This window comes from Leuciscus leuciscus (genome assembly GCF_965113295.1).
Source record: "Leuciscus leuciscus genome assembly, chromosome: 19".
Classification (NCBI taxonomy): Eukaryota; Metazoa; Chordata; class Actinopteri; order Cypriniformes; family Leuciscidae; genus Leuciscus; species Leuciscus leuciscus.
In genome coordinates, this window is record NC_138743.1 from 9,567,815 (window position 1) to 9,583,085 (window position 15,271).

Consider the following 15,271-nt stretch of genomic DNA (forward strand, 5'->3'; position numbering starts at 1 on the left):
AATTTGCTGTCAGTGTTATTATCATTTATCAGCTGGAATGGTTCTAATGTGATTCCAACTATATCATTCCTCTTTGTTGTTATTGTTATAGATGTGGGGTATATAGATGTGGACTTCATTATTCTCATACAATTAAAATGATTATGAAAACTTTATAGTTACCATTCTTGGTGTGAATGGCCCTTAATGCCCTGCACCCTTCAGAAATACTAATGTCAAGTGCCCTTCAGTGTGAGTAAAGGATAGTGATACTCACGTTTGATTAAAATTTGCCCATTCATCAAGCAGATTCTTCAAGAAGTGGAATTTGGCAGTCATAACATGGATAATTAATGTGGAGGAGAATAATAAAGCATATTTACCAGAGAAAGTCAAGCTAATGCAACTTCTCAAGCCTAACACAGAGACAGATAGGCCCTAATTATCAGTTAATCAGTTTAATTACCCATAATTAGTCTTTTCTAATTATCCTACCATTTTGGTCTGTAGATACATCATCAACATCCACGTCACAAAGGCTTGTATTGTCAATTTATAACAAGCCAAAGCAAGACACTCCAGATTTCCAGATGACTGTTGGCAAACAATCAGCCGTTAAATCATTAACCTGATTAATGTGTACAGCTTGTTATGATTACACAAAGATAAAATCAACTGATGACGCACAAGTGATTTTAATGCAGTGGTTGTATCTGAGCATATACATAGAAGTTATATAGGTGTAAAAGATTGCACTCTGAGGGAACTTTTTACAGCTTAAAATTATAACTGCTTCTGCCTCCTACTGAGTAAACCGTATGCAATATTTAGCAGTTGTTGTGAAGGAGAAAGACACCTCTCTCTAATGATCTAATTCATTATTCACAGTGTGAGTTACAGATGGCGAGGGTGAGAGATTGCATCTATGTGCTAATGATGGCCTGTCAACGTGATACTGCCTCTCTATACAGCTTCCTTAGGATGGGAATAACAGACTACAGATGTTAATGTATGCCTTTAGAAAAAAACACACACTACACAACACGAATGGCCAGTGAATCATCCTGTACTCAACTGTTGACATAGATCACATTTACTTCGCTTCATGTTTGATTTTCCATTAAAAATAGTTTTTGATTTTTTCATATTTACTGATGTCATGTAACAGGCTGAATGACTAGTATCTGGGGTCAGCAACCATGAAGGTACGAAATTGAAATGAAATGTGGCAAGCAAAAACGGTTCATCGTCTCTTGTCAATAGCAACATATAAAGGACAACTTGTACAGAATTTGCTTTCAAACCAAGCAGCTTTCTGTTGGTCAATGCGGATCCTACATGAACCTGTTGTGAAATCTGTATTGGGAAATCTTTTGTGTCCCCACAACATTCCCAACTCAAGTGGATTCAATTTAAAATAATGGTTTTCTATTTGAATAGAATTTAAAATATAATTAATTTCTGTGATGAAATGCTGAATTTTCATCAGCCATTACTCCAGTCTTCAGTGTCACATGATCCTTCAGAAATCATTCTAATATGCTGATTTATTATCAGTGTTGTAAACAGTTGTGCTGCTTAATATATTTATTAATATAACCTGATAGTTTTCAGGATTCTTTGATGATGATTTTTTCTTTTCTTTTTTTAAAAAACAGCATTTTATTGTAAATAATTACATTTTCTAACAATATACACTACAGTTCAAAAGTTTGTGTCAGTAAAAAAAATTCTTTCTTTTTTGAAAGAAAATAATACTTTTATTCAGCAAGGATGTGTTAAATTGATAAAAAGTGATGGTAAAGATTTATATTTGGAATAAATGCTGTTCTTTTTAACATTTTATTCATCAATGAATCCTGAAAAAAGTATCACAGGTTCCAAAAAAATATTAAGCAGCACAACTGTTTCCAACACTGATAATAACTGAGTATCAAATCAGCATATTAGAATGATTTCTGAAGGATCATGTGACACTGAAGACTGGAGTAATGGCTGATGAAAATTCAGCTTTGCATCACAGAAATAAATTATATTTTAAATGATATTCAAATAGAAAACCATTCATTTAAATTTTAATAATATTTAACAATATTACAGTTTTTTTCTGTATTTTTGATTAAATAAATGCAGGCTTGATGAGCATAAGAGACTTCTTTCAAAAACATTAAAAATAGTAATGTATCCAAACTTTTGACTGGTATAATATGCATACACACACACACACACACACACACACACACACACACACACACACACACACACACACACACACACACACGCACAATATATAGTTTAGCATCATTTTACAAAAAAAAAATTACCAGTCAATGCAGTTACAGTTACTTATTTACTACAGTTACTTATTTACTAGCCTTTGAAGAGTTTGTTTTATTATATTTATGATCCCCTGAGTGAGAATACTTCAGTATAAGAATCCAAAAATCAAAAAGAATGAAAGCAAAAGGGAAATATTCACATGGTGTCCGTCAAAACGCCGGCCTCGTTGCACGTCGAGCATGTTGCGTTACAAAAACAGCCTAAATTCCATATAACATTTTCAGTCTCATTCTGTACCACAAGCACTTTCAGTCCCTGCTGATCCTCAGATTTCCTTCTAGCTGCTCCTTGGTAAGATGCTCCTCATGTCCGAGAGCACCATGGATCTGTAGTTGCGCTCCAGCCCCTCCATGTACTCCAGGTAATTACTCATCCTGAAGCTGTGGATTGGTTCCTCCTGCAAGCATTAAAGCAGCACAGATTTGAAGAGAGAGCCGGTTTGCGGAAAAGAGGTAGATCAGGCTTAAAACAGCTTTAGAAATGATTATGTTCAAGATTTTGATATTCTTATTCCAGTGTGAGCAGATCCTGATTATGTGCGACACAGAGTGGTTAAAATTACTCTGACAATTGTATTCTTCTGCATGAAAGCATGCAAACTTTTACTCATAATAAATATTGTGACAAATCTCACTGCCAACAGTAACAAAAGGTCTTTATTAATGAAACAAGAGGTCATATACTGGCACTATGTGAGGAATGGCTACACGTCAGTGTACTAAATAAACAATGCACCGCCTAATACACTCTGACATTTAGCTTGGGATAAATAATATCGTTTAGACAAAGCCAAATTAATTACATTTTGTTTACGATGAGTCAGCGGATGCAAGACCAAAAGCTATGCCTGAAGTTACAAAAGGACACTTCAGTTCATGGTGAAGAGATGAAAATGAGAGAAGGGATAATAAACCTTTATGAGTTTGCTGCATTAAATAAAACATGCCTGCAGTGCAAGCAGTTTTGTGATATAACTGCAGACGGCTTGGCAATGACAACAGTCGGTTTAGCAATGACAAACAAAATAGATAAACTCACAATGCTTAAAAAAACAAAACAAAAACGGACTGAAATAGTGAATATACTGAAAAACGCTGCTTTGATGGATTTTTTATATATTTTTTTACATTCAATTAAGTTATGTATTGTAAGATGAGACCTCATTTAACTAAAGTCTTTGGTGAACTTGAAGGAATAGTTCACCCCAAAATGAAACTTATTCACTATCAAGCAGTAAGCTGTTCCAATTACTTTCTTTCAAGGAACCAAAAAAGATGTTTTGAAGGATTTTCACATTTTGAGAATTTGAGGGGAAAAAGCACCATAAACATTCACATTATTCTGTTTCCATATTTAAACTTGGCATGTCACAATCGGTCACAAGTCAGAACCAGAAGTGTTTAGTATCACTGAATTCAAACATGGTGTGATGAATTTGGAATCTTCAAATACTTTGTTATATGTCAAAAAGCAGCTTGGAGATTCTTCAAAATACCTTATTTTGTAATGTATAGAAGAAAGAAGTGATATAGGTTTGAAACAACATGAGGGTGAGTAAATAACGACAGAATTTACATTTTTCCTGATTGGGTTTTATTGTGTGGAAGGTTACTTGTATTTCTTCACACCACTGATGCTAGCTGTGGAGTAGCAACAAATCTAACATAAAACCACAGAGCCATAAGGGACTATTGTGACAAGTCCAGATGTTTCCCTAAAGCTGAAGAAAGTCTCCCACAAAGCCATTTAAAACCAGAAAGTGGATGCACGCTGGTGTGTTCAAAATGAAACAATAAAAATGACATTTTAATTACAAGTACCCATTATCTAAGACATTAAAACTATTCCACCATCTATTGTTGCTGATAAAAATGAAGGAAAAAAAAGCCTAAAATGGTTTTGCAGGATGCTTTGAACTCACTATAGCTAGACTGTGTCATGGTTTTCAAAGTGTTGGAACGATTGGATAGTGACAGACAATTGCTTTTGAAATCCTGCAAACAAAGAATGACTTTAGTTGAGTTTGATTTCCCCTTTGTTGAATCATCCAAAATGGATTCATTGTACATTTACTCTGGCTTCAGAGTGACATCAGGAGGGATTGTTACGAGTAATTTCCATTCCCGATCTTTAATTTAGATGAAATACAGATAAGTTTTGCAATCTTGGATATGTACAAATCCTCAGAAACCATTCAGGAATAGTCTGAAATGGTTTCTCTATTGTACAGGGTACACCGTGAACACTGACACACACACAAACACTCAAAAGTTTTGAACTTTTAAGGGTGAACCAAGGACAAGAGTCTGCTTAATCTGATTTATTGCAGCTTGCACACTCCATGGTCCCTTAAAACAACACCGCCTCTTACTTTAAAGGACTAGTTCAGCCAAAAATGTAAATTCTGTCATTTTTCCAGAACTTCTTTCCTCTGAGGAACACTTATGGTGCTGTTTGGTCCTTTTTGGAGCTAGACAGCCCCAGGTCCATTCACTTTCATTGTACGGAAAACGTGAACATTCAGCTAAACAGCTTCCACAGAAGAAAAAAAAAACTCGTACATTGGAATGGCACGAAGGTGAGTAAATGATAGCATCGTTTTCATTTACAAAAGTTATACTGCACCTTCAGAAAGACCTGCAGATCCTGCGTCTGTGTGTGCTGCAGGATCTCTTGCTGCAGGTGACGGAGGGCAGAAACACACATGTACACCTGGTAATCCGGTCCCATGATGACGCAGGTGACCACATAGTGACAGATCTCAGGCCAATCTAGATAGTTCCAGAAACACTGGCCAAGCCACTGAATACAGATCTACACGGCAGGTGGAGGGAGGAACAGAGGAGAGGGAAGGAGAGAGAGAGAAAACCCAACGTTTGCACCATACATTTTTTAAATCAATCAATATGAAATGCTGGAAAAATAAATGAGAGGTCAAAAACTTCTGAGTATCGAATTTTAACATGATGCAGTCAACTGTACATTACCCATTAGAATCATAATTAACTATGAAACAAATCATCACACACAACATAGTAATTTTCTTTAATTAGTATTTATGTCATTTTCCAGTAAATAAACGTCAACATTTATTTGAGAATCAAAACAGCAAGATATTAAAACTTGTTTTGAGAATACATTAATGTTCAAGAATTTAGGGTAAGTAAAATATTTAATACAATAAAGACACTTATAATGAATGATTTCTATTTTAAATAAATGCTATTAATTTTCTTTCTATTTATCAAAGAATGCTTAAAATATCAACATTTTCACAAAAATACTACTCCTGTTAAAACTGAATTTTAACATGATTTTAACCATTTTTTATAATATTTCACAATATTATAGTTTTTACTGTATTTTTTATCAAATAAATGAACCCTTGAGGCTTTTCAAAAACATTACAAAATCTTACCGACACTACGTACGTTTATTTATTTATTTTTTAATCTTGTTTAAGCATAAATCTAACACAACTGTTTGGTATGTTCACTGGAAATATATATATTTTTTTCTTCAAAAGAACATGATTTTTTAATTGATTTGTAGTGTATGAATAACATTGAAAGAATGTTCCTTGAACTCATACACATAAACAAATCAAGTCATATCATATGAATCATATGCAAAAATCCCTTTCATCGACAAGCTTGACGTAGGCTATTTCTGTTTTGTTTCTGTGGCGGTGAACTGCGTTCAGGTCATATAATCCTCCTCAGAAGCTGTTCAATTATTCTACGGTATCATAGAAAGGTGTTCCAGTCTTGGCAAGCGTGTATGCATACATTCAGACCACTCCAGCAGGCAATTTATACAGCATCTGTGTCTCTCTTTCAGACACTCTTCCTGCTTTGTCAAGAATTCGAAACACTCTCTCCGAGTGCACAGACACGGATGCCCTCTATGATGGAGGTGACACTCAATTTAAAACAGAAAGTCTTCTTTCCTTCAGTTTCTGTCAATTCAAAACTAGTTACTAGTTTCACAACTTTGGGTATTTTCTTTTTATTACTCAGCTGCGTAACACTCAACACACTGATGACCATCAATCATTAACTGTAGCCTTTAGCGAATCAATACTTCTGTGTGGTATAAATACAATTCCTGTCACAGAATCTGTATGAACTGAATGCATGTGTGTATATAATAAAATAGTGTTCTCATAAATGTTATGTAATATGACAGTCCCGACTCCCAATCATAGTTATTATTTGTCGTGCATTGCTGTTTGAGCTGCGTGCGCTGAAGTGCTGAATGAATAGATAGGCCTACACAAAATAAACACGATATTACAACTTACATTTGCACAAAACAAAAGGCTGAGAATGCACACAAAAACTGTAAAATGGTCCCAAACATAACATTCATTTTTCCTAGTCTCTGCTTTACATGTCACACGCATGAACCTACTTAATCGACGATTAATCGTTAACATCCCTACTTAGCACTATTAAAAATCTTAAAGGGATAGTTCACTTTGAAATTAATTTTTGGTATGTTTTAGCTTACCTCAAGGGCATCCAAGATGTAGGTGTCTTTTTTTCCGCAGTAGTTTCAATTTTGATATTTTTAGGTCAAACCGTTCTTGTCTGTCAGTCATATAATGCAGGTCTATGGTCATTATCTCAAAGAGCATGCATAGAGTCCAAATTAAACAATTCCCCATCGTAAGTACACATTGATGGCCTAAGACACGAAACGAGCGGTTTGTGTGAGAAAACGAACAGTATTTATATCGTTTTTACCTCTTATACACAGCCATGTCCGAGTGATCTGATCTGACGTGTACGCAGACTGGTGCATAGATATATACACACTAGATGTCGCCTTGTCTACGGCAGTTCATTGGAACGAATGTCTTTAAGGCGACATCTAGTGTATATATCTATGCACCAGTCTGCGTACACGTCAGATCAGATCACTTCGACATGGCTGTGTATAAGAGGTAAAAACTATATAAATACTGTTCGTTTTCTCACACAAACCGCTCGTTTCGTGTCTTAGGCCATCAATGTGTACTTACGATGGGGAATTGTTTAATTTGGACGACGGGGAATTGTTTTAATTTGGACTCTGTGCATGGTCTTTGAGATAATGACCATAGACCTGCATTATATGACTGACAGACAAGAACGGTTTGACCTAAAAATATCAAAATTGAAACAACTGCGGAAAAAAAGACACCTACATCTTGGATGCCCTTGAGGTAAGCTAAAACATACCAAAAATTTATTTCAAAGTGAACTATCCCTTTAACACCCTGCTTCTAACTCAGTGACTCAACAACGTACCAGAAGATGACAATTACAGCAATTGTCCTCTGTTGTTTAGTGTAACAGTTTGATTTGTAATGTAAAAACAATAAGGTGAACAAATATTTTACTGATGCCCTTGATTCTGCTTTCCCTTCACATCACACTAAAGTACAAACAAAAATGTTGTGTAAATTGCCTTTTTATTTTCCTGTGTCCTTAAAAAAATGTTGTTCAGAAAGATTTTAAGCTTATTGCTCATATTTTTAGAATGGGTGTATGTGAGTGTGCATTTTAATAATTTGAAAATGCTATTTTTCCAAACCAGCTTTGAAAAATTTTCAGAAAATATAGCTACCAAAAAACATCTTCCATTCTAATACATTTTTAGTCAGGTCATAGGAATTAAGCAAGATCCATTCCTACTGAGAGTGTGCAAATGATAAAGAATATAAAAATAAACTAAATGCAGTAAACACAGTTACTCTATAATTTGCTTGTCCTTGACTGCTAGAAAAGGTTATATCTGACTTCATCTGACAAAAGACTTGAGGCAGAGCTTTGAGATCATGCATATAAACCCCAGAGAAAGTGTAGCGCTGAATAATCACTGCGTTTGTCTATGAAGATTGTCAGTCATTCAGGTCATAACAGAATGTCCTTGCATCTTTATATTTCTAGCCTGGCAAAGTCACACAAATTCACCCAGCGATCACAATTCACATCATAAGTGATGTGACTCCCACAGAGATTCGTGACAAAGTAACACGTGATGAGCTTAAATACAGGACATCCACACCATCTTATTATTATTAGTATTATGCCCCATAAGTAAATTCAGATAAGTCAGTGCCATATTTGGCTTTTCTGACTATATGCTATGTATGGAAAGGTTTTTACAAAATTATTCATGTTTCATAGACAAAATAATAATAATTATTGATGTTTAATAATATTTTCGTATTATAATTAATAGAATATTTTCAAATGTAATAAATTATAAAAACAAAAACCACTAAATAAATATATTACTATATTAATAATTATATTGTACAGTTAAACAATTGCATATTTAACAACAGTAATAATAATAATAATAATAAATATAAATTTAGTGATTAACATTAAAATAACAATACTAATATTCATGGCTTAATTTCTTCATTCTTATTTCTTTCAAACATTTTCAAACAACACAGAACTTTAATTTTGGTGAAACCACAGAGGAGACCTTGTTGTTGACAACAGATTTATAACCATAAAAAATTTGGGAAGATGGTTGCTGCTCCGAAACACTGAAAATACCAGAAGGCATACCTGCGATGCAAAGTGCATCAAGGTTGGCAAGTCTGTTTTACCAACAGAGGAGATTTATTAAAAATGTAAAATAACAATTCCTTATAAAATACTTAAAACACAGCACCTGAGAGGGAGTGAAGCCAGACATCCGGAAGGCAGAATAAACCAGAGGAACCTCGGCCTTGAGCAACATCTCAACGTAATGAGCGGTGCAGGAGTAGATCGGATGTATTCCCGACTGAGCGATTTCTATAGGGAGATGCAGCTAAAACATGGGAGAAATGTGAAGAAACTGTGAAGATGCAGTTCACAAGGTGTGGTGTAAATGATGCTAAGCTGCATTGGTGTCGTAACTGATCATGAAGTGCAAATGAGATCTGAGAACTCTGCAAAGGGCAAGATTTTCAGTAAATAATTACTTGATTATAGTCTGTTCTCCACACAAAGCTATCACTGATTTCTGAAGACTTATATATAACACACAGTTTCCCTTATGATGCTATTTTTCTCATTTTTGAAGTAAAAATACCCTTTTGTGCTCTTCAGCTGAAAGAAAATTTTATTTATTTTATTTTTTGGCATGGACTAAAGACATGGACCAGATTTTATAAGCTGCTTGTGTCTTCCTGTTTTGAGGCATCTGTGACGAATGTGACGACTGCATCTACTCTTTTTCTGATTCTCATCATTGTCTCTGAATGATTTACATGCACGGCCACTCTGACAGCACAGAAATATGGAATTGTAATCAGGCGAACTCGTGTGTATGGAGCGTTATCATATCCCGCACATATTTCTACAGCTGAAACTCTATTAACTGAGCTCTGTTTACTATCCGCTGTTCCGAGAAAGAGAGCGAGATTGCTCCATCCACATTTTATGGGGACCACAGTAATGACTATGCCCCAGTAATATCATGATATCCAGCATTTCCTCCCAGTATTAACTTTTCCTATGCAAATGGAGATTAGAATGATAACGCAGGTCAAAATGCTCAGATTTGTTTACAGCACATGAATATGGGAGCTACACAAGAATATGCATATAAATTCAGAACATTACTAAACATGAGAGGGATGCATATGTTATTAGTTTACAAAATTGCACCATGGGCTGTTTGAGACATTTAAAGGAATAGTTCACTTTATTGTTCTGTCAACATTTACCCTATTGTTCAAAAGTTTGGGATCTGTAAGATTAAAAAAAAAACGTTTTTGAGAGAAGTCTCCTATTTATTTGATAAAAAATACAGTAAAAAGTGTAATTTGTGAAATATTAATACAATTTAAAATAACTGTTTTCTATTTTAATATATTTCAAAATATAATTTATTCCTGTGAGGGAAAAGCTGAATTTTCAACATTATTACTCCAGTCTTCAGCTTCACATGATTCTTCAGAAATCATTCTAATATGCTGATTCGGTGCTTAAGAAACATCTCTTATTATTATTATCCATGATGAAAACAGTTGTGCTGCTAAATATTTTTGTGTGATCCATGACATATTTTTTCAGGTTTCTTTGATGAATAAAACTTTCATAAGAACAGCATTTATTTAAAATAGAAAACTTCTGTAACAATGTAAAAGTGTTTACTTTCATTTTTTAATCAACTGAATGTATCCATGCTGAATAAAAGTATTGATTGAAACATTTTAATTTTGGAGGGGAGAACTAGTCCTTTAATGCGTTGTGTGTGTATTTTGTTGCTCCAGTCATGATAATAGCTACTCAAGCAACACATACTGAAGGTTGACATGAATGAGAAGAAAGAGAAATGATAAAAAAGCCCATACTAATGTGATGAGCTTTAACTCACAGAGCTGTGCAGTCTCGGGGGCCACAGGAAGGCAGACGGCAGCAGACGGGAGAAACGCAAGAGCAGACTCAGAGAACGGCCCACGTCGCCATGCATGAGCAGAAAAACTGTGGAGGCAAACCAATCGTGACCAGGATAACCCCCCTGAAAATAGGCTGACAACTGGGTCAAGGAATCTTCAATACATACTAGCCTACATGTTGTTGCTAATGCCAATTTCTAGAGAGCAGGACCTGATGGCTAAAAAGTGATATGGTAGCCCCAAAAACTATTTGAACACATAAGTAACACTTGTTGAAGAAATGCAAGAATGTCACATCATTAGATACAAACCAAGAAACATCTGCAAACAAAAGATACTAGAGATTTTTTTTTAGCAATTACTTATAACCAACTGATTTTAGTAAGTGAAGTTCACAGTCAGCCAAGCAGAGGGCGAACATGTTGCATTAATGCTTGACAACCAGAAAGTGTCAAAATGCTAATTTGTCTATTTTTATTTTTTATTTTTAAACAATAAATACTAACGTTCAAAAGTCTGGGTTCAGTATGACTTTTTAAAAGAAATTAATACTTTTTTTTTTTCACCAAAGATGCATTAAATTGATCAAAAGTGACAGTAAAGATTTATATTTCCAATAAATTATGTTATTTGAACTTTCTATTCACCAAAGAATCCTGAATATATATATATATATATAAGTTTCTACAAAAATATTAAGCAGCACAACTGTTTTCAACATTGATAATAATAATAAATATTTCTTGAGCAGCAAATCATCATATTAGAATGATTTCTGAAGGATCATGTGACACTGAAGACTGGAGTAATGATGCTGAAAATTCTGCTTTGTCATCACAGGAATAAGTAATATTTTTTATTATATTACAATACAAAACAGTTATTTAACGTTTTAATAATACTTTTTTGATAAGATAAAATGCAATATTGGTGAACATAAGAGACTTATTTTGTAAATATCTTAAACACAAAGCCTTTGAACGGTCGTGTATGTATTGTTTCATTATTTTAAACCCAACAAAAACTCTTCAAAAGTCTATTTTAGCTATATTTCTTTCAAATTTGGCCATTTGGTTTGATATTTCATTATATAATGCAAGTATGGCTTGTGTATCCAATATTTTGGGGCTAAATTCACTCCAAATAACTGAAAACAGAAAATGTGTCCTATCAATGGGCATTGGTATGCATACTAAATAATTGATCTGATACTAAACTTTTAATTGTGATTCATCCACATTAATATATATATATATATATATATATATTACAATATTGTGCAAACAACTGTAAAGTATCAGAATTCTTGCAATAAGTTGCGTCACTTGATTGATATCAGGAATAATCTGTAATGAGAAGGATACAGAGCTCAGAGGTGACCTTGACTCGTTGCTGAGAGAGAAACTCCTGACAGTGCTTTAGCAAAAGACACAGATCCTGTTCTGAATCTTCTCTCAATAGCTTCAGGAACTTGCCATACCTATACACACAAACACACACTGTTTTACATGGCCGCTTCATTTAATACCCCATTCAAGGCCTTTGCTAAACAAGGTTGAAAAGACATTGTTAAAAATGTTCTTCCCAAAACACCAACTTGTGTACATTTACATAATTAGAACTTTCTCAAGGCAATATTTCTTGACTAATAAGAACAAATATCACTACTGAATTAAATTTGGTTTTATCATGCATGTACAGTCTCTCCCTGGGAAACACAGCATCAAATCAAGGTTAACAGAAAGTTACAATTATCCCAATGTGCTGAGCACTAGAATGCATTGACTGATTACAGTCAATGTGGACTGCCTTAAGACAAAATATCTAATTGGGTTCATATTATAGTTACATAGTGTGCTGAAATATCGCAGAAAGAATGAATCTGAATAAAAACACTGCAACAATTTCTTAATCAGTATTTTTGTCCTGGTTTGCAGTTTAACTATCTAAACATTTTTATAGGGGTCAAATTTGCCTTAATCATTTGACATATAAGAGGTCTGTGCACCATTAAAAAATCCTGCATGTTTCATAGCTTAAAACGTCATTATAAACAAAGCATTTATTTGATCAAGCTCCAAAAAAGGCGCATATTGATATTGCGCGATCTGTGACATCACACGGGCAAATATATTTGCATATGACTGCCTCCAGAGCAGAGTCTCTGAATGAGTTCTGAATGAGTCCGCGTCCATGAATCGTTTGACTGAATGATTGAATGACTCACTCGTTAAAACAATGTTTTGCAGTTTTAGTAAATCTCTCGCCTGCGGCTGATAAAATCATACCTGCGGTCCACCATGCTACAAGAATAACTGTCCTCACTTGCCCAGATGTCAGTTGAACGTGACGTTATGACATTGTTGGATACGGATAAACTTGTCCGAGCTTTTGCAGCACTCCGTTATCGGAAAGTCAAGTTTTAAATGTCAAAATCAGAGTAGCCTAAGTGTAAAACTTTTCCGCTTAATGTAGCTTATTCATATTCAGATTGTATTAAATCACTTATCTAATCCCTATTCTCTCATTTTTATTTCTTTGCTCTCATGGCCTGATCATTACGCTGTCCAAGGAAATCGATGAGGGGTTGAGGGTGACAAAGATTGAATGTTGATTTTGTTTTCGGTCATGATTGTAATGCGTGGATAGAATGCATTTATAAATAGACTATTAAGAGTGAAATAACAGTTAACAATGTTAAATAAACAGAGATAATAAAGTAATTGCAGTAGCAACATATACAAACCAAATCCTGCTGGAAAATGAAGGAAGCATGAAGTGCTCTGAAAATGTCCTGGTAGACGGCTGCGTTGACTCTGGATTTAATAAAGCACAGTGGACCAAAGTCCTCTTTTCTGATGAGAGCAAATTTTGCATCTCATTTGGAAACCAAGGTCCAAGAGTCTGGAGGAAGAATGGAGAGGCACACAATCCAAGATGCTTGGAGATGGTGGTCTAGTGGGTTAAACCACTGAACTGGTAAATCGAAGGTTGCTGGTTCGATCCCAGCAGTCACCACCAGTGTGTCCTTGAGCAAGACACTTTACTCCACGTTGCTCCAGGGGATTGTCCCTGTAATAAGTGCACTGTAAGTCGCTTTGGATAAAAGCGTCTGCCAAAATGCATAAATGTAAATGCATAAATGCTTGAAGTCCAGTGTGAAGTTTCCACAGTCTGTGTTGGTTTGGGGAGCCATGTCATCGGCTGGTGTTGGTCCACTGTGCTGTCCACTCAACGCAGCCGTCTACCAGGACATTTTCAGAGCACTTCATGCTTCCTTCAGCAGACAAGCTTTATGGAGATGCTGACTTCATTTTCCAGCAGGATTTGCACAAGCCCACACTGCCAAAATAACCAAAACCTGGTTCAATGACCATGGTATCACTGTGTAATTACTGTGTGATTTAATATTCAAATTTTTTGAAATCCTGTTTTTGTGGGTTTTATGAGCTGGAAGCCCAAATTATGTACAAATAAACAACTAAATACTTGAAATCGTTTAAGTTGTGGGCCCTGAATCTATAATCTATGGAAGTTTAACGTTTTGAATGGAACTATGGAAATAAATAAACTTTTCCATGATATTCAAATTTTTTGGAAAGGGTCTGTATATATTTTATTAACATTATAAGTGAACCTCAAGGAACATTAAAATAATGGGGAAAAAAGCAGAATACATTTAGATGAGAAGAAAAGCTGTAAACAGCACCAGGAGATTGCCTTGCAATGAAAAGCACTTTAAGTATAAATGCTTAATTATTAATAATTAAATTATTATGTTTTACTTTAATAATATTAATAATAATAAAGTTTCTAAATAAATTAATTTTGTTTTAAGGATGTCTAAGGAATTTTTTTTAATGGAAAAATAATAAAATGAGTTTAGTACATTAGTATATTAATTCATTTCAAAGTTGGTTTATTTTCTCATAAACCATTAGCCTAGTTATGGCATATATATTACCTGAGGGATATCCCCACACCTAACTGCTCCACAGAAGACAGGCTTCGAGTCTTTACACTGTGGTCCACCACTGAAACCAAAAAAAGAATAGAGAAATTACCTCTCATGTACCCATTTCATTTTGGTAAATGGAGCAGAGAGTAGCAAAAGAACAATGAAAAATGTGCTGTTAAATAATACATTTTCATCTCAGCATCGGCTTACCCACAAATCAGCATCAGCTGCGTAATCTACATTCATCATGCTTAAGAATCGCCTTAATTGAGTGAATGCCCTTGGTGAGACGGAAATGGGCCCAGTGATATAATTATGGGACCATTCCTCCATCCTCATTAATATAACAACAATGTCAGGATTGTAATGATGACATAATGCAGATAGATGTGCACCTTGTGAAGTGACTGGTCTTGACTGGCTGGCAAACAAACCAATAGGAGAGAAGGGTGAATGACAAATCATACTTCCCTCAGCGATTATGACATGAACAGCTAAGTGAGATGAAGCATGACAACTCGCTCCAACTGCTCTGCTAAATGAGAGGTGAGGATAAAGAGGACACAAATGCTAATGTAACATAACACCACAATCCTTTC

The 15,271-nt window shown here is 34.8% G+C and overlaps 1 protein-coding gene across 1 annotated transcript in view; it reads right to left on the reverse strand.

Annotated features, from left to right (window-relative positions):
* Positions 1–658: 658 nt before the first annotated feature.
* tbc1d32 (TBC1 domain family, member 32) overlaps positions 659–15,271 on the reverse strand; it is a 43,039-nt gene continuing 28,426 nt past the window's right edge. Inside the window, exons 29-34 of the mRNA XM_082148179.1 lie at positions 14,679–14,748; positions 12,079–12,194; positions 10,693–10,847; positions 8,998–9,138; positions 4,945–5,133; positions 659–2,716 (exon numbers count right to left, since the gene is read on the reverse strand). Coding sequence (XP_082004305.1) covers positions 2,597–2,716; positions 4,945–5,133; positions 8,998–9,138; positions 10,693–10,847; positions 12,079–12,194; positions 14,679–14,748 — 791 coding nt within the window. The 3' untranslated portion in view covers positions 659–2,596. The remainder of the gene's footprint in view (positions 2,717–4,944; positions 5,134–8,997; positions 9,139–10,692; positions 10,848–12,078; positions 12,195–14,678; positions 14,749–15,271) is intronic.